Genomic DNA, 22402 nt, shown 5'->3' on the forward strand with positions numbered 1-22402 from the left:
ATCATGCTTTTCTTATTTCTGAGTTCCATCCACACAGCTTCACTAGACCATCCCTCAGAAATACCTTGTGTTAGAAGAGTAGTAATGTTTCACCACAAGAAAAATTGACTCCAATCTCCTTTTAGCTCTTCCTACTTCTGCCGTACCTTTGATGATGGGAGGGGCTTTGAACATAAATTATTCAACTTACTGGTGATGGTTAGTAGCTGAAAATAAAAATACTATTGGTGACTTGGGTGATGGGAAATAAAAGGTTACATTGTGTGGAAGGAAAATTCTGGATAGAAACAAGAATTTTAAAAAACGAACTCCATTCAGTGTTTGGAGTCCTTGTTGGTTCAACCTGTGCTTTGGTCTATAATGCAAAATTACAGAAAAATATTAAAGCAATTTAAAATAAAATGTTAGGATATTGGAAGAACAGCTAAGTGCTTCAAAGCTTGACAGACGGCTTGTGGGAAAGGACATGGAAGGCAACAGGGTTTCCAGAACTTCTCATCTCTGCCTTCCCTGATCGAAATCAACCTGTGATTTATAATTGTTGAGGATTGTTATTCATTAATATCGGTGTGTCAGATAGATCTCAGTCTCAGGGAGGGGTGACCTGCTTCTTTGTTTTGTGATGAACTCAGGGGAACATACAATAGTAAGGGGGTAAACGCAAAGGGGTGCAGGAGCAGAGGATCCCCCGTGTGTATGTGCACAAATCAGGGAATGTACCATGACACATGGACAGAAGAGCAAATAAACCCGACTTCATCACCCTACGCTGTAGAGAACAAACACACAGCAATTATGTTAAACTGAAATAAAACAGTCTCTTGTCTCACCTGGAATGTTGCATCTAGTTTCAGGTGCCATGTTTTTGAAAAAAATGCAAAGTTATGAGATTGGGTGCGTGACTGATTCACAACACTATTCCCGGGATGATACACCTCACCAACGCTGAGAAATTGGGACTGTTCTCCTCTGCTGATAGTTTCCAGACTCTGTGACCAGTTGCTGTGATTGGTTCCCAATTCCGTCTTGCGTCATATAGATCTTAATGGCTGAATATTTCAGGTACTCATGAGCTGTGCCTTGCCTGATCACAGCGACCTCTGATTTATTATTTTTGAGGGTTGCTGTTCAGTAATATCCCTGTATCAGACAGATCTCAGTCTCATTCCCTGGGATTTGACAGGTGTGCTGTGTCAAGTAGATCCCAGGAATTGTTTTCCATGAGATTTATGTGTGAGAAAAACTCCAGTTTTGAGAATCTGCCCTTGGATTGTGCACGTGTTGTGTCTGAAAACCTGACTGAACGTTGACTTTTTTGGCTGATGAATGTTTCGTTGGGCGCTTTAGGTGGCGATTTCTGCATTACTAACCCAGGCTGCCCTGACATTGGGAGTACTTTTAGTTTAGACAGTATAGAGTAAACTTTCAAACTCCGTTGTCTGCTTTTTTTCGGCTTCTGGTGGAACCTATAAAATTATCATGAGGTGACCCGAGGCCGTGACCCTTGGTGCATAAGTGGAAATGTTCTCTCATCATTCTGCCTCTGGAGTGTTCCATCAGGCATATCGTATGAAAGATGTATTTACATTAGTGGGCTGCATGGTAGAGCAGCATTAAACTAAATGACTGGATAAAATACAATCAAACAGAACACGTGAAAGTATTTGGTTGGGAAAGGAGTAGGATGTGGGTAAATGTATTATGACTGACTGGCCTTGAAGAAAGAATTAAGCAAACTCAAGATTAGTGCATATTCATTCGAGATTTATTAACCATTTCAGAAAGCATTTTTATCCAAAAGATTGATGTAAAAGCTAACAGAAGTGAATATAATGGCTGGATGCCACATTGAGACGAGAACACATGCGCTGTGAGCTGGGAATTTTCTGTACATCAGTAACAGTCACAAGAAAGGGAATACAAAGGCTCATCAGAAAGGCTAGGCAACCATTCTGAGTAAGGAACAAATAAAAACAAAACAAACGGGCTTCAAACAACTGGGAAGCTACAAATTCTTCCAACCACAACCATCTCAAAGATATCAAAGTAAAAAGGAAAATCCATCAATAATTGTCTCAGTAACACGCTGATAAACTGAAGTCATCTCACTGTTAGAGTCAGCAACAGGACAGATTGGAGATTGGGAATTCAGAGACCTTGATAAGCAGATCAGGAAAATCAAAGGGGTCCACAACTCATTCACTTAACCTGGAAAAGAGAGAGAAAGCAATGACGCAGATGTTTATGATCAGGGACTTTCAGATTTAATGTTTATTCAATGTCACACTTCGAGATTTCACACAACATATTGGGCTGATTGGCGTGAGAAAGATGTGATTATTCTCACCTTCACCAGAGTGACGGCAGCGCTGTAGAAAATACTCAGGAAGAACAAGGTGATGAACGTGGAAGCAGTTGTCCAGATGTTGCTGTTATCATCCTCATAGTCTTCAATCCAAGTGCGATCTATTGAATCTATGAATATAAAGCCGAGAGGACGCATTTAGATTGTTTTTTGATCCAGATCGATCTATCTGCATCCAAGTCATGTAATTGGAGACCATTACATCTTCATAAAGCAGTCAGGGATTTCTCAAGTGTGACTCTTATCTGTATCTATTAATGCATTATTGACTCAGCAAGAAATTACAAATACTAAGTGCACATGTTCTTTCTTCATTGTCCATGTCAGAACGTTTTAAATTATTTTTCTTTTCATCTATTATTTAAGGATATTATTATTTGAAGAATGCTTATTACGAATGATGATTTTAATTATATCATTATATTTTAAATATAGGCTGTGACAGCACTTTAGTTGAAAATTGTGGCCAGCACTGAATAAAAGTTCAAATGTGATTCTCATCTTTTGTATTGGTGACCAATTGCTTGGCAAATCATGAATATAAGTGACATCACAGTCAGGACATTGCTTCATATTTGTGTTTGAAGGATCTGTATATTTAGGAATAAGTTTTTGTACGTGTGTCCCTTAATTTATTTGATCCACTGCTTGGTGTGTTTGGTTTCCCTTTAATGTTTGTGTATGTGGTTATGAGAGTCTCTTGCTTCACTCTAGCCCATGTTGGAGTCTGTGCATCAATAAACATATTCCTGTTCCTTTACTGCTGGTGTGCTCATGTGTTTGTGCACCTACATTTTGGTCTTTTCACATTGTGTAAGCATCATCATGCTAATATGCCACTTCGTTGCTGCCTATGCTTATCTTGTAATGTCTTTGTGAGTGTTCACTTTTCATTAGTGCTATCTAAAACGTGTGCTTCTGTGCCTGTTTCAGATCCTACCTACACTGTGTTATTTTCATGTTTATGCTTAATAAATGTTAGCATGCAATGTTATGTTTTGATGGATGTTTATATTTATATGATGATGATTGCTTGTGTGGCAATCTTTCCCAAACCATCTCCTGATCAGCTTGTTTGTGCTATTGTTTGTGGATGCTTGCTGATCCTTGTGCCCATTACCCTTATTTAATAAACGCCCCTCTATTTGTTCATCTATGCACTTGTGTGTCTGCATGTGAGACTCTGAATTTGTGTGTGTGTGTGATATTGTATACATGCTGATCAATGTGGTTTAAAAATAACTAATTAAGCTGCCTCTGTCATCGTATGTTTGTGATTCTGAAAATGGGAAAATAATGATATTAATGTTTATCTCTGTGCACTTACGTGCCTGTGTGAGTATACATGTGGGAGGACATTTTTCAGATTTTGTATCTGTGTGTTCATGTGTGTATGTCTGGACGCATTGTGCTGGATGAATGTATATGTATTCATGCCCATTTGTGTGTTACCGTGTGTCGATGTTTCTCATGGTTATGTGTGAGTACTCCTGTTCATTTGTGCAAATGATTTTCTTTCGGTGTATGTGAGTTTTTATATGAGCTTAGGTGAGTGTTCAAGTACCACTTGCATGTGTGGCTCTGTGTGAGTATGCATGTGTGACATCTTATCTATATGCACATTTGAGTGTGCACATAAATATGTGTCTTTAGGTGAGAGCCCGTATATGTGTCATTCCGTGTGTATTTGCGATCATCTCTCTGTATCTGTTCTTATACCAGACTGCAATTTTTATTATTCTAATTTATTGTTCTAATTTTAATGCATTGCCCATAATTAGATTTTGACCTTGGTGTTGCAGGAAACATTTCCCATCGTTGTGCAGAGATAAGCGTTTTATGAGCAACTCCTCTGTTGCAGTGATAGAACTTCTGTCTCTGAGAGAAAAGGCGTGTGTTCAAATCCCCACTGTCCCAGAGATAACATTTCTGAATATGTTTATTAGAAAATGTCTACTTGTGTTCTGTATGTGAAACAAAATGATATCAGGTATTCGAATACCAGAATTGATCCCATGTGTTCCAGAAAACTGAGACAAAACTATGGAATTCAAACTGGGACGATGCAAACACCAGTTTCGGATTATGGGAATCAATGTTAATCATTTGTTAACAGAGCCAAGCGTGTCTAACATGCTTCAAAGGTATTGCTTTGCATGGAAATGTTAAATCTTTGGACAGTAAGCAAGAAGTTGACTGTCCCTGTTAGCAACTGGGTTACATTACAGAGGACATGCACCATGAAACCTCTGCACAGGGAGCAAGAGGACAGACCATTCATCGTTCCCCTCCCCTCTGCTCCACAACAACTTATCTGTTGATTCTCTTTGGTGTGAAAGTGAAGATACATTCTGTCAACTCATGCGCTGGCGCAAGATCCCTGGCAGTTCCCCAGAAACAAAGGTTACATTCAAACTGTTCTGCACTCTTTACGATTGGTATGTTCCAATCAAATTTAATTTTAAAGTATCTTAAATTTACATTTCCAATTGGTGCAATTTGGCAGTTTAAAACTGACATGAAGTTTGTAAGAATGTCCAATCGGGGGAATCAAAAACACCAAGTTCAAAACTCGTGCCCTACCCTTGACATAAAATGGACATTGTCAGATTGTATCACAGAGGGATTTAGGATGGATAAGGTACTTGGTGGAATCCTGCAATGTGTGAGCTTTACTCTGTCTCTGACCCAGGGTGTATCTGAGCAGAGAACATTAACTGCACAAGACACTTGTTACAGACCTGTTAATAGTACACTTTAACTACACAGATGGAATGTAAGTCAGAGTGGGAAACAACTAATTCAGTATTTAACTCACAACTGGAGGAAAAAAAACACTTCATTACTTCTGTTGAATTATTAAATGCAACTTTGAGATTTTTATTGACATGAATTAACAGTGTCCATCAGTGCAAGTGAAATGTTTACAAAACTCGGTTTACCGCTGGATTTATCGACTGTTCTGTTGATGATCTTCAATGGAATCGCTTCATGTCCCACCACACAGGAGTAAGAAGCACCGCTGGCCCACTCCTCCGCTGTAATGGATAACAGGCTGTAGATGAAGAAGGAAGTGTTGTCGCTTTCCGCCATCACCCCGGTGTTCTTGTAGTTACTGGGATTCACCGGCTTGTCATTGTTTGTCCACTTGACGAAGATCTCTCGGGGGGAGAAACCTCTCACTGAACAGGTGAGGGAGAGAAACCTCTGAGCGGAGATTTCTTCTGTTGGTGGCAGGAGGACCGACACTGATGGCTCCAGCGGATTAATCACTGCAGAATATTTGAGACAAATATAAATCAATCAAAAAAATCCTGAACCAATATCACAATTTCACTAAATATTAAAATACGCCATGTTTAATTTGGGATTTATTTAATTTCGTTTTCTAAAGGAGCAGAATGGTACGCATACTGTTCATTAAAAAAAGGAAAGTTTAATGTGAATGTTGCCTCCATCTTTCCAGCCCACAACGAAGACATTCTGTCCATTTGTCATTGCTGATGGTGGCGTCCCATCCCAGGCTTCTTCCCACCTTATCTGATTTAATCAGAATACAATATCCTTTGGTCCATCTTTTTCTTAATCAGCTACTTAGCTATCCTGCCTTCAGATGCATCATTAATGCTCCTAACGGTGTTTGCTCATTACCAATCAAAGCCTGTCATTGATGTAACTGGATCTGGATTACACGTGGGATCCTTTGCGCTTTAATCTTACCGCTCACCTTTCTCCTTGTGGATGGAGTCTCTCAGCGGAGTCGGTAGATTCTGATGGTACACCACACATTCAAAAGTAACGCCACTCAGCCAGGCTTCAGTAGAAATGTCTAATTTGCTGATCACGCTGTCGGGATTCTGTCCAGGCTGGTCAGCAATCTCTGATTTCAGAGGCTTCTTTTCTTGTTTCCAGGTCGCATTGACTCCAGAAGGAAGATTGGACACAACGCAGGTTAACGTCACCGTCGCCTCCAGTAAGACTTGTTCTACTGGCGGTGGGAGGATTTTAACGGTGTTAGGGTGGCACTCGGTATCTTCTATGAAACAAAAATCAAAGTCAATGAAAATGCCCCTTTCTGATACAAACAGCCAATCTTCAGATTACTCCTTCACAGGGTGAAGACACCACCTTCAAAATGGCAACTCCAACTATTGCTGAAACGATGCTTACTATTGTTGATGTATTTGATCTGTGAAACATTTGTGATTACCTATAACATACCTTGTGTAATTATTCCGAAAGAACACTGGCTTTGTAACAAGTGAAACCTGTGAAAAAAGTAAAATCATCGAAGATACCATCATGTAACCCATGGAATTACCTTTCTTTCGGAGTTTGTCTCTCACTTAAGACCATCCATTGATACTTGTGACAAGAGTAATCTGAATATAATGAGTTCATTTCCATGTTCATAACCTTTAGGTGCAAGTGCTGCTGGTCACACTGACTGCCAAATCACATCCCAAATTTTGGACAGATTATAATAAATAATTATCATTCTCTTTGCAGAGTTCTAAAGTGTTACAGGAGCAGTGAACAGCCATGGAAATTCTGTTCATTATATTTAACATGATTAAAAATACTTTGCGTTATTGGTGTGATGTCATTCTCTAATTTATGTCATTGTTCCTCGTGGGCTGTGTTTGGAATAGATCTGAAAACAAGACATTGAGTACGGCATTGGATATCGAGAAGGACACCCATCTCCTTAAGTCTTTCCCTCCATTCAGTTAGTTCATAACTGGTCTGTACTTTCACTTTATTTACCAAGCTGCATTTTTTAATTTCTTCATAGAGCAGGAGAGAAAAAAAAACAAACAAAAGCGTCTTAAATTAATCTACAAACGCGATGGAAATGTCACTAATTTTATAGACATCCACTACTCACTGTGTAAACATCGCCACCGCAAACCAGGCTAAATCAGCCTGTCTCGAGTTCCTAGTTCATTCATCCCTATTGTAGCATTCCCAACAGAATTTATTATCCTGCCTCATCCACTAATTACAGAGAGCATCTTAAAGAAGCTTAGTGAGATCACGTTTATCCCAGTTCATCAAATGTGATAGCCACTTGGTCTGTGGTCTGATCCCATAAATGAAGTTAAAGAGCTCAGTACCAGATAAAAATCGATGTCGTACAATGTCCAATAAACAGGTCATTCCTGAGCAGAGAATGAAGCATTGAACGCATTTTTGATTTATTTTCAAGTAAGGGTCACTGCATATTTTAACCACGTCAATTTGATAGAGGATCAGAATAAGGCTGTTCGGCCAATCCAGAGTTTAGATCAGAATGATGCTGGAAAAGCACAGCAGGTCAGGCAGCATCCGACGAGCAGGAAAATCGAGATTTCGGGCTAAAGCCATTCTCCTGCCTTCTCCCCATACTAAACAAGAGCCGATCTATCTCTGGCTTGAATACACACAATGGCCTGGCCTCCACAGGCCTCTGCAGCAACATGTTCCACAGACTCATCACCCTCTGGCTGAAGAAATTCCTCCCCATCTCAGTTCTAAACGGTGCCCCTTTGACCCTGAGACTGTGCCTTTGGGTCCTAGTCTCGCCTACCAGTCAAAGCATCTATTCCACATTCACTCGACCTCAGTCTCTCAGTATTTTCTATGTTTCAATCACATTTGTTCGGCACAACATCGTGGGCCGAAGGGCCTGTTCTGTGCTGTATTGTTCTATGTTCTATGTTCTATCTCTCCAATATCCCCCCTCTACCCCCAAACTTACCCTTGAAGCGGCTACCAGGCAAGTATTCAGCACTCTGAATGCCTCTCCCAGCATGGTCAGGCAACAAACTATTTAACAAAGCTCACTGTCTATATATCTATCTTCAACAGAGAGGAAACATGCTTTTCTGACTTGCCAAAAGGTTGAATTATGAGCAATGCTAATGTAACACTCAAACTGAAATGAGATACGTGGCATGTTGGGAAACGAGAAGCTGTACCGTGCTGTTTACTACGCCTGATAAATTAGTGTGTTTGATTCACGTCAGAGTTCAGAGTGATTTGTAGCTCTCTCAGTCTGTGTCTCTTACCCTGGAGTGCGGTGATGTTTTTACTTTGAGTGTTCTCTCCATGAGTGACCTGGCAGGTATAGACCGCACTGTTGTACCATTCACCATAAGGGACCATCAGCCGACTCGTCACCGAGAAGTTCCCGTTCGCCTCACACACGGGAGACGTGAAGAAGCCAGAATCCAAGCGTCGGCCATTTTTCAACCAACTCACGGAGATTGACTTCGGACGGAACTCGATGATTGAACAGACGACGGTTGCAAACTTGCTGCTTGCGATGTCTTCACTGGAGCTCACAGTTAGGAGAAGAGTTGGTGGGAGAATGTCTGGACCTTTAGGAAACACATCGCGTACATTATCCGACGAATTTCATAACAAATACAATCAGTTCTCATATATCAAGGTTTCTTGTGGTTAATGGATACAGGAATCATAATTGTGCAGAGTGCTGGAGAAGCTGGGATCCACACAGAAAGATCAGCAGGACAATGTGAAAGGCTAAAATTATAGGACACTGCAAGTGAGTCAAAGAGGTCTAGAAACTATAGGCCGGTTAAATCAGAAGGGAGATAGCAACATTGGATGGTATTCCTTTTAATGACAGAGTCTGATGAACAAGGCAGACGAATTACTGGCATAAATGAAGAATATGATGCCGTTGCTATCACGGAGACATATTGAGAGCCGGGCAGGAGTGGCTATTCAATATTCCAGGATTTAGTGCCTTCAGGCGAGGCAGGGAAAGACAGAAAATGATGGGGGCGGGGGTGTGCGGTACAGAATGTTGTTTCTGTTGCAATTCTGACAAGAGTATTTTAGGCTGTAAAGAGAAATCAAATCATGGATATCTCCTTGAACAAAGGCAAATGGACAGTACTTCAAAACCAAAACACAGCAAACATAACTATTGGGAGAGCACGATAGACCTTATTGTTGGTCCAAAAGACCAAGTGCAAATACATGGGCAAATTTCAGAGACATGTAAATTAAATAGGGGAATGAGAAAAGAGGTTTTTCCCTTCCTCTGCATAGGCTTGGATATTCATTTTGTCAAAAATTTAGAGGGAGCACAATTCTGAAAATGCCCCCAGGAGAATATTTGAACAAAGTATGTTTTTAATACAGAGAATTTTAATCCAGACCTTGCAAGAGAGGGGTGAACCGGAACTTAACTTTAGGGAATGAAGTCGACCCAGTGGATAAAACACCAATGGTGGAGCACTTTGCAGACAGTGATGGTAAATCAGTTGGATTTCAGATTGTACTGCAAAGGAATAGAAATTGGCCCAAAGTTCTGAAAAGGGAAGGACAGTTTTAGTAAGATCAGGTAATGACTTGACCAGAGTGGACTGGAAGCTGACACTTCTTGGTAAATCTGAGTCAGAGCAGTGTGACACATTTAAGAAAGAGATAGGAAAATCCCAGGAAGCGACTGCGTGGTACCAAGAATGCAGCGGGCTCTGGACACCAAAGGGCATGGAGGGGGAGATAAAGAGAAACAAGGGAGGCTTCCGGTCTATACTGAAATCTCAAAACAATAGAAACTAATATGGAGTACAGAACGTGCAAGGGGGAGTTTGAAAGACAAAGGAATTAGAAGAGCAAAAGGGACCATGAGAAAATAATAGCAGTCAAAATAAAGGAAAATATTTTTAAAAGTTACAGGCTCATTCATAATAAAAGAATTATTCGGGAAACAGTAATGCCCATTAAGTGTTATTATTGGAGTGGAGCCGGAGGATTAGTTTGTGGTCAAAACGAATGTGTTGTGTCAGTGTTCACTAGTAATAGTGACAATGTGGGGACAGAAATCATGGAGGGGTGTTGTGATGTACTTTCAGAAATTAGGACCATGACGTGATGTTCTGAGTCGTCTTGCTGAATGAAAAGTGGTTATATTTCCAGGGCAGATGAAAAGTATACCAAGCGGTTGAGCGATGCAAAGGATGAAATAGTTGGGTTGCTGACAATAATTTAGAATTCCTGTCGGGCCACAGCAGTTGTGCCAAGTGAGTGTAGATCAGCTAACGTTGCACTGTTATGCAGGACGAAAGAAGGGATAAATAATGAAAACACAGATCTGTCAAGCTCGTCTCAGTGGGAAGGAAACTATTGAGAAGTGAAATTAGTCTTCATTTGGAAGATAAATCAACAATTTTTAACACGGTTTTATTGAGAGGAAGTCATGTGTAACAATTTGATAGTAGTTTTCATAGAGATAACTCGATGTCCAGATGATAGCAATAATCAGAGCCAATGGGATCCGAGTTAATTTGACAGATTGGATCTAGAACTGGCTGAGTGATGGGAGCAGGGGATAATAGTCATCGGGTGTCTGCGTGACTGTTAATCTATGTCTCCTGGTGTTCTGTAGGGATTGGTGTTGATTTCCGTGCTATTTCACTTACATATCAATGATTGAGACTCAAATTTAGGAGGATTAACCAGTGAATTCACAGATGAAATGAAAACTGTCATGTTGGTAAGTCATGAGCATAATGGCTTTAGATTGCAGGAGGATATAAAAGGGTTGGTTGTATGTGAAGAGAAAAGTTGCAAATGGAAATTATTCTGAATAAATGTAAGGTGATGTAATTCGGCAGAAGAATCTGTGAGGTATGACGTTTTGAATGGTGGAACCCTGGAAAGGCCTGAGGATCTTTGGTGCATGTACCCACCGATCCCCTATAGTACTGTGTCGTCTGGATAAAGGGGCTAAGAAGGTGGTTGGATATTTGCTTTTATTAGCCTAGACATTGACAATGAAGAGTGGTGAGATGATACTGGAACTTAATAAAACACTGGTTAGGCCATACTGAAGCGTTGTGTGCATGTTATCGAAGGAATGTGATTACACTGAAGGCAGTATTGATGAGATTTGCCAGGGTCTTGCCTGGGTTGGAGGGTTTTAGTTATGAAACTAGTTTAGATAGACAGGGGTTTTCCTTGGAGCAGAGGAGAATTAGGAAGAAGATTATCATAATGTCTAGAATTATTTTAGGCATAGACAGGGTAAACTGGATGAAACCTTTCCCCTTGATGGAGAGATCAATGCCTCAGGGGCACAGGGTGAAGGTAAGGCCAGGAGGTTCCAAGTGGATCTCAGGGGAAAACAAAATCAAACAGAGGGTGGTGTTAGCCTGGAGCTCAGCACCTATAAGTCATGTAGAGACTGAGCCCCTCATTATAAATATGAAGTATCCTTGCAAGGGCAAGTCACACAAGGCTGGCACATGAGACTGGAATAGTTAGGTGGCTGTTATTGATAGGCGTGAATTGGGTGGATCAAAGGGCCTTTTTCCTGTGCTGTATAAGGTGAGTCTGTGAAAACGGTTATAAATAATGCCTTATTCATGTTAATCACAGATGATCTGTTTATCTCAGTTCCTACACCACGTACCTGGACATGGCATTTCTTTGCTCTTGTGTGTCCCGCTGTGTTGAACCTCACAGGAGATTTTGCTGGGGCAATCTACCGCTGACCCGGGCAGGGTTAACTGGCTGCTCAGGGTGTAGGTTCCCTTCTTGTTTCTCACTGATGGGTAAGTCTTCAATCCAGTCGTGATTAGCTCCCTACCTTTCTTCCAGGTTACCTTGGTGACGTCAGGGGAATAGTCCATCGCCAAACAACCAAAGATCACAGAACCGGTGTTGTGCTCCTGACAGGAGGAGACCAGGCCATAAAGCGTGGGGGGAGACGGTGTCTCTACAATAGAATGACCAATTGAGCATGTTAGTTTCTGTAAATTTGACCTTATCAGTTACTCAAATGTATCCTCAGCTGTAAACGTTTGCCAGTATGCTCCCGCTGAAGTCGACAGCATAACTGGGGTTTATTTTTGTTTCCTACCAGTTGCTGATCATGATCATTGGTTCCCTCTTTAGAAACATGCCCTCGACCTTGACCATTGCCATATAGTTTAGGAAGGAGAACATCCTGGTCCCACCCCAGTAACTGTTTGAAGATCTCACCAACTGACACTTTCACTGGATTGCTGTGAAGAGCAGAGACGTTTCACAAACTACAAACCAAGGAAATGCAGATTCATCGAAATTCTACAGTGTTTGCAAACAGGCCATTTGGCCCAACAAGTCCACACCCACCCTCTGAAAAGTAACGCATCCAGACCCATTCCCCTATCCTATTATGCTACAGTTAACCCTGACTAATGCACCTAAACTCCCAATCACTGAACACAACATTTGCAATTCCCCCAGCTTGCACATCTTTGGACTGTGGGAGGAAACGCACACAGACATGGGGAGAAAGTGCCAACTCCACACAGACAGTTACCCGAGGCTGGAATGGAACCCGAGTCCCTAGCACTGTGAGGCAGCAGCACTAACCACAGAACCAGCGTGCTGCCCCACGAGGTGCCGTGCTGCTTGAAATACCCAACAGCTGGCAGTACCCCAGGAGAGAAGTCAGAGTGAATCATAGAACATAGAACATTACAGCGCAGTACAGGCCCTTCGGCCTTAGATGTTGCGCTGCTCTGTCATACTAATCTGAAGCCCATCCCACCTACACTATCCCATGTACGTCCATATGTTAGCCCAATGACGACTTAAATGTACTTAAACTTGGCGAATCTACTACTGTTGCAGGCAAAGCATTCCATACCCTTATTACTCAATGAGTAAAGAAACTACCTCTGACATCTGTCTTCTACCTATCTCCCCTCACTTTAAAGTTGTGTCCCCTCGTGTTTGCCGTCCCCATACTTGGAAATCAGGTCCAGTGAGCCTTCCTCACTTATCAATGCAAGGCAGAATGTTCTCTCTGGGAGGAAGGTCACTGCAGCAGCAGCACAGGCAGGAGCTGAGCACTGGGACGGGGAGGATGGCTGTCAGGGCTGAACTCATGCCAATTGTCTGGAAGTTGAAACATCTCATTTACAATTATCTGAATTCTGGAGGCCTCTGAAAAATGGAGGACTATTAAGGTTCAGAGACTTTGGAGTGTTACAGCTGAGTATTTACGTAAATATGATTTGAGAAATGAACAAGTAATCTTTAACTTTAATAACTATCAAACTGACACACAGTTCACCACCAAACCTCATGTCTCAGACTAACCACTGCACTTACTCTGTCTAGACCTAAATTCCCACTCACATTGACAAACCCTACCCTGCTATACACCCATTCATGCCCGGAACACACTGCCCCTATCACACGAAACACATCCAAGGAAATCCATATTGGTAGTGTAGCTGAGCAGAGAGATCTCGGTGTCCATGTACATAGATCCCTAAAAGTTGCCAGCCAGTTTGATAGAGTTGTTAAGAAGACATACTTTGTGTTGGCTTTCATCGATAGAGGGAATGAGTTTCAGAACCACGAGGTTAGGCTGCGGCTGTACAAAACTCTGGTGTGGCTGCACTTGGGAGTATTGTGTACTGTTCTGGTCACCACATTATAGAAAGAATGTGGAAGCTTTGGAAGAGTTCAGAGGAGGTTTACCAGGATGTTGCTTGGTATGGTGGGAAGGTTTAATGAGGAAAGGATGAGGGTCTTGAGGCTGTTTTTATTTGAGAGAAGAAGGTTGAGAGGTTACTTAATTGAGACATAAAAGATAAACAGAGGGTGGACAGTGAAAGTCTTTTTCCTTGAATAGTGATGGCTAGCAGGAGAGGACATAGATGACAGATGTCAGAGGTTGTTTCTTTACTCAGAGAGTAGTAGGGCCATGGAACGCACTGCCTGCAACAATAGTACACTCGCCAACTTTTAGGGCATTTAAAAGGTCATTGGATAAACATATGGATGAAAATGGAATCGTGTAGGATAGATAGGCTTCAGAATGGTTCCACAGGTCAGCGCAACATCGAGGGCTGAAGGGCCTGTACTGCACTGTAATGTTCTATATTCCAGATGGACAAATGATCTCAATTCCTTTCACTCATTTACACTCCTGCCGCCCTGCACCTGGCCCATGGTGAATCTGGCCCTGACAGGACCTGGCACCATCATTTTCACAACCTCGGACAAAAGCCCACTACCCAAGACATGACCTCAGCCCTTGATCACTGACCTCTCACCTTACCCAAGTCAACCTGTGCACATTGCATCCCAGCTCCTTTCACATCTGTCCTTTACCACCCACCATTTTGCCAGACTCCGAGCTTTGCATTTTGACAACACGTCCCCCTGTCACTTCATTACAGTGACCTTCCACCCCCGAAACATCCTGGCACTCTGCCCATCTCTGCACTAACCAGCCTGGCACACTGCCCACCTCTGCACTAACCAGCCTGGCACACTGCCCACCTCTGCACTAACCAGCCTGGCACACTGCCCACCTCTACACTAACCAGCCTGGCATCCTTCCCACCTCTCCATAAACTAGCCTGGCAAAGACAGACCTCTTGCATTTCAGCTCAAACTACCCCTCACCTATCAAGCACAATTCGACCAAATTATCCTGTGACCATTACCATTTACCTTGACGCCACCTTGCCAGACAGAGTGCATGCAAGCTTACCCAGCAGCCAGCCAACACCTCACAGCCTACCAGCCCAAACTCTCCCACATGCCTAATCTAGCCCCTCACTTGCTCACCACCTTCCAACTTTGAGCCTACTCCACCATAAAGTCAGTGAGTCATAAAGTCGTACAGCACAGAAACAGTTCCTTTGGTCCAGCTCATCCATGCTGACCAGAGTTCCCAAATTAAACTAATTCCACTTGCCTGCCTTTGGCCCATATCCATCCAGACCTATCCAGTTCCTGGAGCTGTTCAAATGTCTTCTAAATGTTGGACCTATCTCTGCATTTACCACTTCCTCTGGCAGTTCATTCCAATGTTTTGGACATGTACAACATGTAGCTCCAACTCCTGCACTCAGTACTCTGACCAATGAAGGTACATGTGCCAAACACCTGCAAAACACGAGCTACTTGAGACAACGCTTTCAAGAATCTATGAGTCTGGACCCTCAGGGTCCTGTGTTCAACATCACTATCCAGTGCCCTACCATTAACTCTGTAAGTTGTGACCTGATTTGTCTTCTCAAAAAGCAACACGTCGTATTCATTTAAATTACACTCCATCTGCCACTCCTTAGCCCATTGGCCCAGCTGATCAAGATCTCATTGTACGTTTAGATAACTTTCACTGCCAATTATATCACCAATGTTGGTGTTATGTGCAAACTTACAAACCATGCCCCATTCAATGTTTTCATGGCTTTCAACCAATATTGTACCCTGTTTGCCTTTCTCCCACATATCCGGAGCATTTATTTAAGGATTAAAGGAATCTATCTCCTTATTGAAATCATTTAATGTTTTGTCCTGAATCAATTTCTGTGGTGGAGAATTCCAAAGTTTCACCATTCTTTTGCTGGACAGTAAACAATCAGGTTCAATGTTATCGGTGTGTTGGGAAGACTGGTGAGCAGCAAGATTAATGATGATCCCATGAATGGAATAACATTCTGGAGGGGCCGAGGGGCCTTCTTCAGCTTCCAGTTTGCATGCTGACATGTCCCTTCAGCAGCATGTTCCAAAACTGTGATCCTTGAGGATAAGGGCGCACATGCATGTAAATGCTTCACCTGAAAGCTCTCCTCCAATTTAGACTTCAACTTGACTCTCAATTATTTCTCTGCCGTTTTCACTTCCTCAATCACAGCCATGGGACTCACTTCCTCACAGCGCTGCGAATGTGATAATACCACACAAACTTAAGCAATTCAAATAGGCTGATGATAACTGGTTTCTCAAAGCGATATAAAAAGTCTGACACTTCCACACCTGTCTAGAGATTCAAACAACCACTGGAAGAATTGAAAATTATTTGAGGCACTTGTGTGTCTACACAAGATGACATGGTTTCCTTTTGTGTGATTTGACTGTGTTTTCACTGAATGAACAGAGCTATTTCTTAATTATATAATAGGAATGAAGCTTCCCTCATTTTTAGCAACGCAATCACACATTATATTTCCTTATTCCAGGGAAGTATAGTGTTAAATTAATGAAATATGGTGATTGGGATGTTTCAATTGGAAATTGTCAGAGATTGAAAGTTTACTTTCATCAGCAATTAATTCCAGCCTCATTGTGTCACAGTACTCACAGGAATGTCTTTCAGAAATGGTGTCTCCCTTTGTTACGGGCAGTCGAATCAGTAAATCTGGGATAGTTTTTGCTTGTTAATCAAAGGTGTTAAAGAGTTTTAGCCAAAGGGAGACCAGTGGATTTAGCTCACAGATGCTCCATGATCTAAGTAAGTGGTGGAACAGCTCGAGGGGCTGAGTGCCCTCCTCTTGCTCCTATCTTCCTATCATTGTGTCATTCATTAAGCTAGCACTGGCGGTGAACACTTTTTATTAAAATATTTCAACAAATTAACTGTTTCACACATGCTGTAAAAAAATCTTCAGTTGATTATTTGGAAGGGGATCATTGACATTCTCTATCTGAGTGATCAAAATAACTTCCACCCAATTACAGCAGCCACTGCGCTCTGGAGTGTGTAGTTACTTCATCATAGTTTCTTGTGAAACTACAGCTCGAGATCAGGGCGCTCCAATTCAATGATTCTCTAATATTTAATATCTCTGAACATTCACAATTTGTTCAAATGCATCTTTTCTCTGAAGAACGTGCTTCATCGAACACAACTTTTTTCAATGAAACAACAAACTTTAAATGCTAGAAAACCAAAATAAAGACAGAAATTTCTGAAGAAACTCAGCAGGTCTAGCAGCTCCTGGGGAGAGAAGGCAAGGTTAACCTTTCGCATCCAGAGACCCCCTCCCCCCTTCACCAAATTGTTTTCATGTTTTTGGCACAAGAGCTCACACCTGTTGAGATAAACAGTGATTACGTTGGCTTGACTCCTGTTGGAAAAATAATTCTTAGCAGAGGTACTGGACGGTCTGAGATAGCAATTGAAGACCAACTGAAAAGCTTTCACCATCTGCTGCAAGTGTTGGATTCAGCGGAACTCCCACCGTACTGAACAATCAAATTCAGCTCCAGCACTGGTTTAATATCAAGTAAACCAGCCTAAGCATAATCTCATCAAATATGCTTCGAAAATGATTCATTCTGGATTAGTTATAAATGATATTGTCATAACAGCAAGTCAAAAGCTGGGATTTCTTTGAGCACTTACTCCATTAACACCATCTAGCGATGCCCAAAAGCTTGTGAACAAATATTGATCTGGAAAAAGCTGCTAACCACCAAACTTCTGTTTAATATCTAAGAGACACAAGTCAGGACAGCGATTGAATAGATTTCATTGGCCTCTGTGAGTGGAATTCCAACAAACACCCAGACATGTCAATCTGCTTTCTTGCACTGAAGTAACCTGATAAGAGATTGTGTTACATACCTCTCTAACAGGTTGTAAGTGAACACAGGCCCCCCGGCACAGAATCAGGGACTCTACGACAACATCACAACAGACCTGAACACAATGAGCTTGACACTATCACGGAGAACACAGCCCACATGTTTTGACAGTACATAAACCATGTTAGTTATTATCACCTTCCAACAACCAGGGATTGTTCCAGAATGTTTGTATAATTAAAGTAACATTTCAACATTTATCGAAGAATGCTTTGACAGCAGCTCCAAATTGTTCAAACTCTATGGGAACTACAGAGGAATAAATCTAGGAATTGCATTGCCATCAATTCACTGTCACTGGATTCCAACCTAGAACTCCCTTCCTCTTTCCCTGTGAATGTTGCTGCACCAGACGGTCTATTTAGTTTGGTGAAGATTAAAATGTTTTGAAGTGTAATATGACCGTTTCCAGTGACATTAAAAGCTGATAATAGGTCTTCAAATAATAAGATGCAAAAAAAATCTGATTCTACATTGTGCCGCAAAACATGTCCTGCATAACTGAGGCACAAAGTAAATATACAGCATATTTCCCTCTGCCTCGCTCAATCAAATATCTCTTGTTGCCAACAACCAATTTCAAAACTCTTGCTATCTGCCTTTTGTTCCGGAAACGTTCGTTCTGATTGGAACAACTTAGTCAGGGCTCTCAATTCTGAGGCACCTAATCGAATATTGTATTTCTGGCAGATAAAAGTGGTTTTGAAGCTCAAGATAAAATTGAACTGTCTGAGATTCAGGTATCCAAACTGGACAATTTACAAATGGTCAGGACCATTGACAAGTTAGTGAGAGATAGCCCTAAAACAAACAGCACAACAGACTTAATCCTAGAGGATACATTGCTCAACTCCTCACGTCAAATATATTCACTGTAATTGAACATTCATCAGAGGAACTAACCAGAGGATTAATGTGAACAAGAATTTGTTCACAATGAACATAAATAACCACTGAGTTAATAAACTTAATAAGTCATTGTATTTAACAAAATTATTGAGGTGGGAAATATCGCCAATTAAAGCACAGATGTGGAGGAAATGGATTATTCTCTAAATTGTTTTTACATATTCTTAAAATGTTCCTTGAACTGTGGAGATTTTGCATGCACTGCATAAAGTCAATACTGCACTCCAGTGTGGAAAGCATTTCTGTTGAAGGAATTAGGGCAAGGTCATTTTTTTGTTAACTGCTTTTAATGAACGAAAATGTTTAAAAACGTTTGAATTGAAAATATGCTTCTGTCTGGAGTTGCCCGCTTTAGCGGATGGCTAAGTAAATGTGGGCACTGCTGCCTCACAGATCCAGGTACCCAGGCTCGCTTCCAGCCTCGGGTGACTGCCTATGTGGAGTTTACACAATCTCCCCTGTGTCTGCGTGGGTTTCCTCCCACAATCCAAAGATGTGCAGGTCAGGTGAACTGGTCATGCTGTATCGTCCATCGTGTTAGGTGCATTAGTCAGGGGTAAATATAGGGTAGGGGAATGGGTCTGGGTGGGTTACTCTTCAGAGGGTCGGTGTGGACTTGTTGGGCCAAATGGCCCGATACATACTGCAGGAAATCTAATCTAAATGATTGTCACACTTAACTAATGTGAGCAGATTCCTTCCGATCGCGACATTGCAATAAATTGGTCAAGTATATTAATTAAAATAAATATTACTCAATTTTCAGTGTCTGAATAAATCATGTGCTCTATTATCCTCTAGTTCATGTCTTCTGCAAATTTGTGAACACTGCATCTGTCTGAACACATCGATGTAAAATGAATTCTCTGCGTTTGCAGCAAGCACTCCCATGGTTTTAAGAGTAGGGTTTCTACAGTATAGAAACAGGCCATTTGGCCCAACAATTCCACACTGACCCTCTGAACAATAAGTAGTCCAGCCAGACTCATTCCCCCTAATTTATATTTACCCCTGACTAATGCACCCTAACCTACACATCCTGAACACTATGTGCAATTTAGCACAGCCAATTACCTGACATGCACATCTTTTGGACTGTGGTAGGAAACCAGAGTGCCCGAAGGAAACCCACGCAGACACAGGGAGAATGTGCAAACTCCACACAGGCAGTCACCCGAGGGTGGGATCGAATTTGGGACCCTGGCACTGTGAGGCAGCAGTGCCAACCACTGAGCCCCATGCTGCCCTGCGAGGTCATGAATGGATTATTTTAATTAATTTGAAATTTGGCCTTGGTCACATAATTCACTATAGCAGTTGTTTCCAAAAGAATGACTCTTCAGTTGATATTTTGTTGTAAAATGTAACTATTTATTTAAAATGCACAGATTGGGAACACCTAAAGCACTGTGCAGATTAAATAATTCAGTTAATGTTTTATTTTATCCAGTAAATCCAGTTTAATCAGGGGCACAACAATTAATTAACTCAAGTTACATGTGAAACTGATCAAAGCAGTGAAACTGACCTGTTCTTCATAGAATTGAGCAGAATTTCCAAATGGTCTTTGCCAATGATATTTTCCATCCAGAAAAATATGTATGTAGTGTACAACGGAATTGAAAGGTGTTTGTCGATCAATTATAACACATTCATGGCATTTTTGCTCAAGAGCAAGAACTATTAGAACATTAGACTTTTGGAATTCTATTTATATTTCTCTATGACTTGTAAACTGTTAAAAAACACACCTTGTGATTGAACTAGATAGTGGAGTTCTGAATTTGGATTGTAAAGCATGGATTAGATTAATCCTTAATTATTACTTTTAAGTAAAAATGGCGCCCGAAGGTATCTGTTTTCCCTTCATTTCTAAAACCTTTGCGATTTGCCTTTCACTTAATAATTGGCTTTATGAAATTTCATCTCGCATGCTGATTGCAGTGAATGGGGAACCTGGAGCGGTTCACTGTCACCAACCATGTTAACATTGCAAAAACAATGTAGAAACCAGAAACGGTTTCCCAAATATAACATATTTAATGTTACCCAAGCACAGTCCCTCCTCAACTGATCAACGATCACCAGATCACAACACGGTGTGTTTGCAGCAGAACTAGCTCTGCAAACATTTTCAACAGAACCAAGAACATGATGTAACCTCACAAAAAAAACAAATTGAAGTCTAACAAACCTGCTCAGAATCCAGCAAACTAATGATTAAATTGCATAGAAATAACAAGTCATAACAGCAGCCTTGTTTGTGAGGGGACTTAACACTTAAAGCTGTAACATTTCTGGCAACAGTTCAATTTATTTCCAACCTGTACACCCTTCCTGATCATGTCAATCTTGTGCAGCACACAGTAGAGCGGTTGAAGACATATATTGATTAATCACTTCATGGTCAAAACAAAATTACTGAATGGACAAATATTACCACATTATAATTTTAAGTTAGTTTCAATTACATAATCTGACCAATTCTGCAGTTTCAGATTTTAGTCCCAAATTTTATTTTGAATGAGGCTACTCAAAACAAAATTCAGCTAGTTTACAATTAGAACTGAGTTTTTTTAAAAAAAAGTCAATGCATTAGAAACTCGTTTTTTTCATTTCTCACACTTCCGGGTTTCTGCCTTAAGTTGTTTTTCAGACCGTTACAAATGGATGTAATGTTTTCAATCAAGCAGAGAAAAATGTGTCATATAAGTTTAACAAATGCAGAAATGATTCATGAAAAACCAAAGAACTTCGCAAATATTGGTCATGAAAAGTAATCCAGAGAGTCAATCTCCTCACCAGAGAGAAAACACCGATTACAGAAAGCATAAAAACGCTGATCAATTTCACAAACTGAATAAGATCCAATCAACTCAATTCAACAGAATCAAGGAAAATAAAATCAGAATCCAATCAACTCAAAACAACAGATTTGAATGAAACATAATCAGAATCCAAACAATTCAATTCAATAGAATCAAATAAAACAATTTCAAAAGCCAATCAACACAATTCAACAAAACCAAGTAAAAACAAAGTCAGAATCCAATAAACACAGTTCAAACCGAACCAACTAAAACAAAGCCAAAATCCAATCAACTCAATTCAACAGAATCAAGTAAAACAAACTCAGAATCTAATCAACAGAATGCAATATAGCACCGCAAGAAAATTTTATGACAGTTTCTAACCTGCTTGTCATCAACTAATTAACAAAATAAATGCGAAAATATAATCAGGGTAAGAACATATATTCAAGAAATTAATAATGATATTTTAGCATATTTTAATCATGTTTAGTAATGTCTCGAACATCTTTGATTTCTTAGCGTTTGTTGTTGATAATAAAACTCACAGTCAGGGTGTCACTGACATTAAACATTATTTATAGCTGACTGATTAAGAGACATTAGGTGTTTCAAGTAACCCAGCCACACAGAATGCCCATTTGATCACAAAAAGAGATACACTGAGTAACTGACTCCATCATCCCCACTGTAACTATTTGCTGAGCCTTAACTGAAGTCTGTAATCAGTCTGAACAAAAATCAAGCACAGAATCTGAGTTTCATTTAATTCAGAAATTAGTCACATGAATAGAAAGTTTTTAAAAAAGTCACGAAGAAAGTTCAAGGGTCTTACCTGAAGTCACTGTCACCATGGTCCCTTAGCCCCAGTAATCAAGATAGTCACAGTGTTACATTATCTGGACTGGGTCACACA

The 22402-nt window shown here is 40.8% G+C and overlaps 1 gene segment (V, D, J or C); it reads right to left on the reverse strand.

Annotated features, from left to right (window-relative positions):
* Window positions 1-2085: 2085 nt before the first annotated feature.
* Window positions 2086-22380, reverse strand: LOC148139886 (Ig heavy chain C region, membrane-bound form-like). The segment is given in 7 exon segments: window positions 2086-2208; window positions 2348-2475; window positions 5308-5637; window positions 6093-6401; window positions 8416-8727; window positions 11796-12101; window positions 22322-22380. Coding segments are annotated over 7 exon segments (1413 nt in total).
* Between the last annotated feature and the right edge of the window lie 22 nt (window positions 22381-22402).

Source organism: Chiloscyllium plagiosum, unplaced genomic scaffold (assembly GCF_037043375.1).
Source record: "Chiloscyllium plagiosum isolate Xiang-an unplaced genomic scaffold, Cpla_swu_hap1 HiC_scaffold_37, whole genome shotgun sequence".
Lineage (NCBI taxonomy): Eukaryota > Metazoa > Chordata > Chondrichthyes > Orectolobiformes > Hemiscylliidae > Chiloscyllium > Chiloscyllium plagiosum.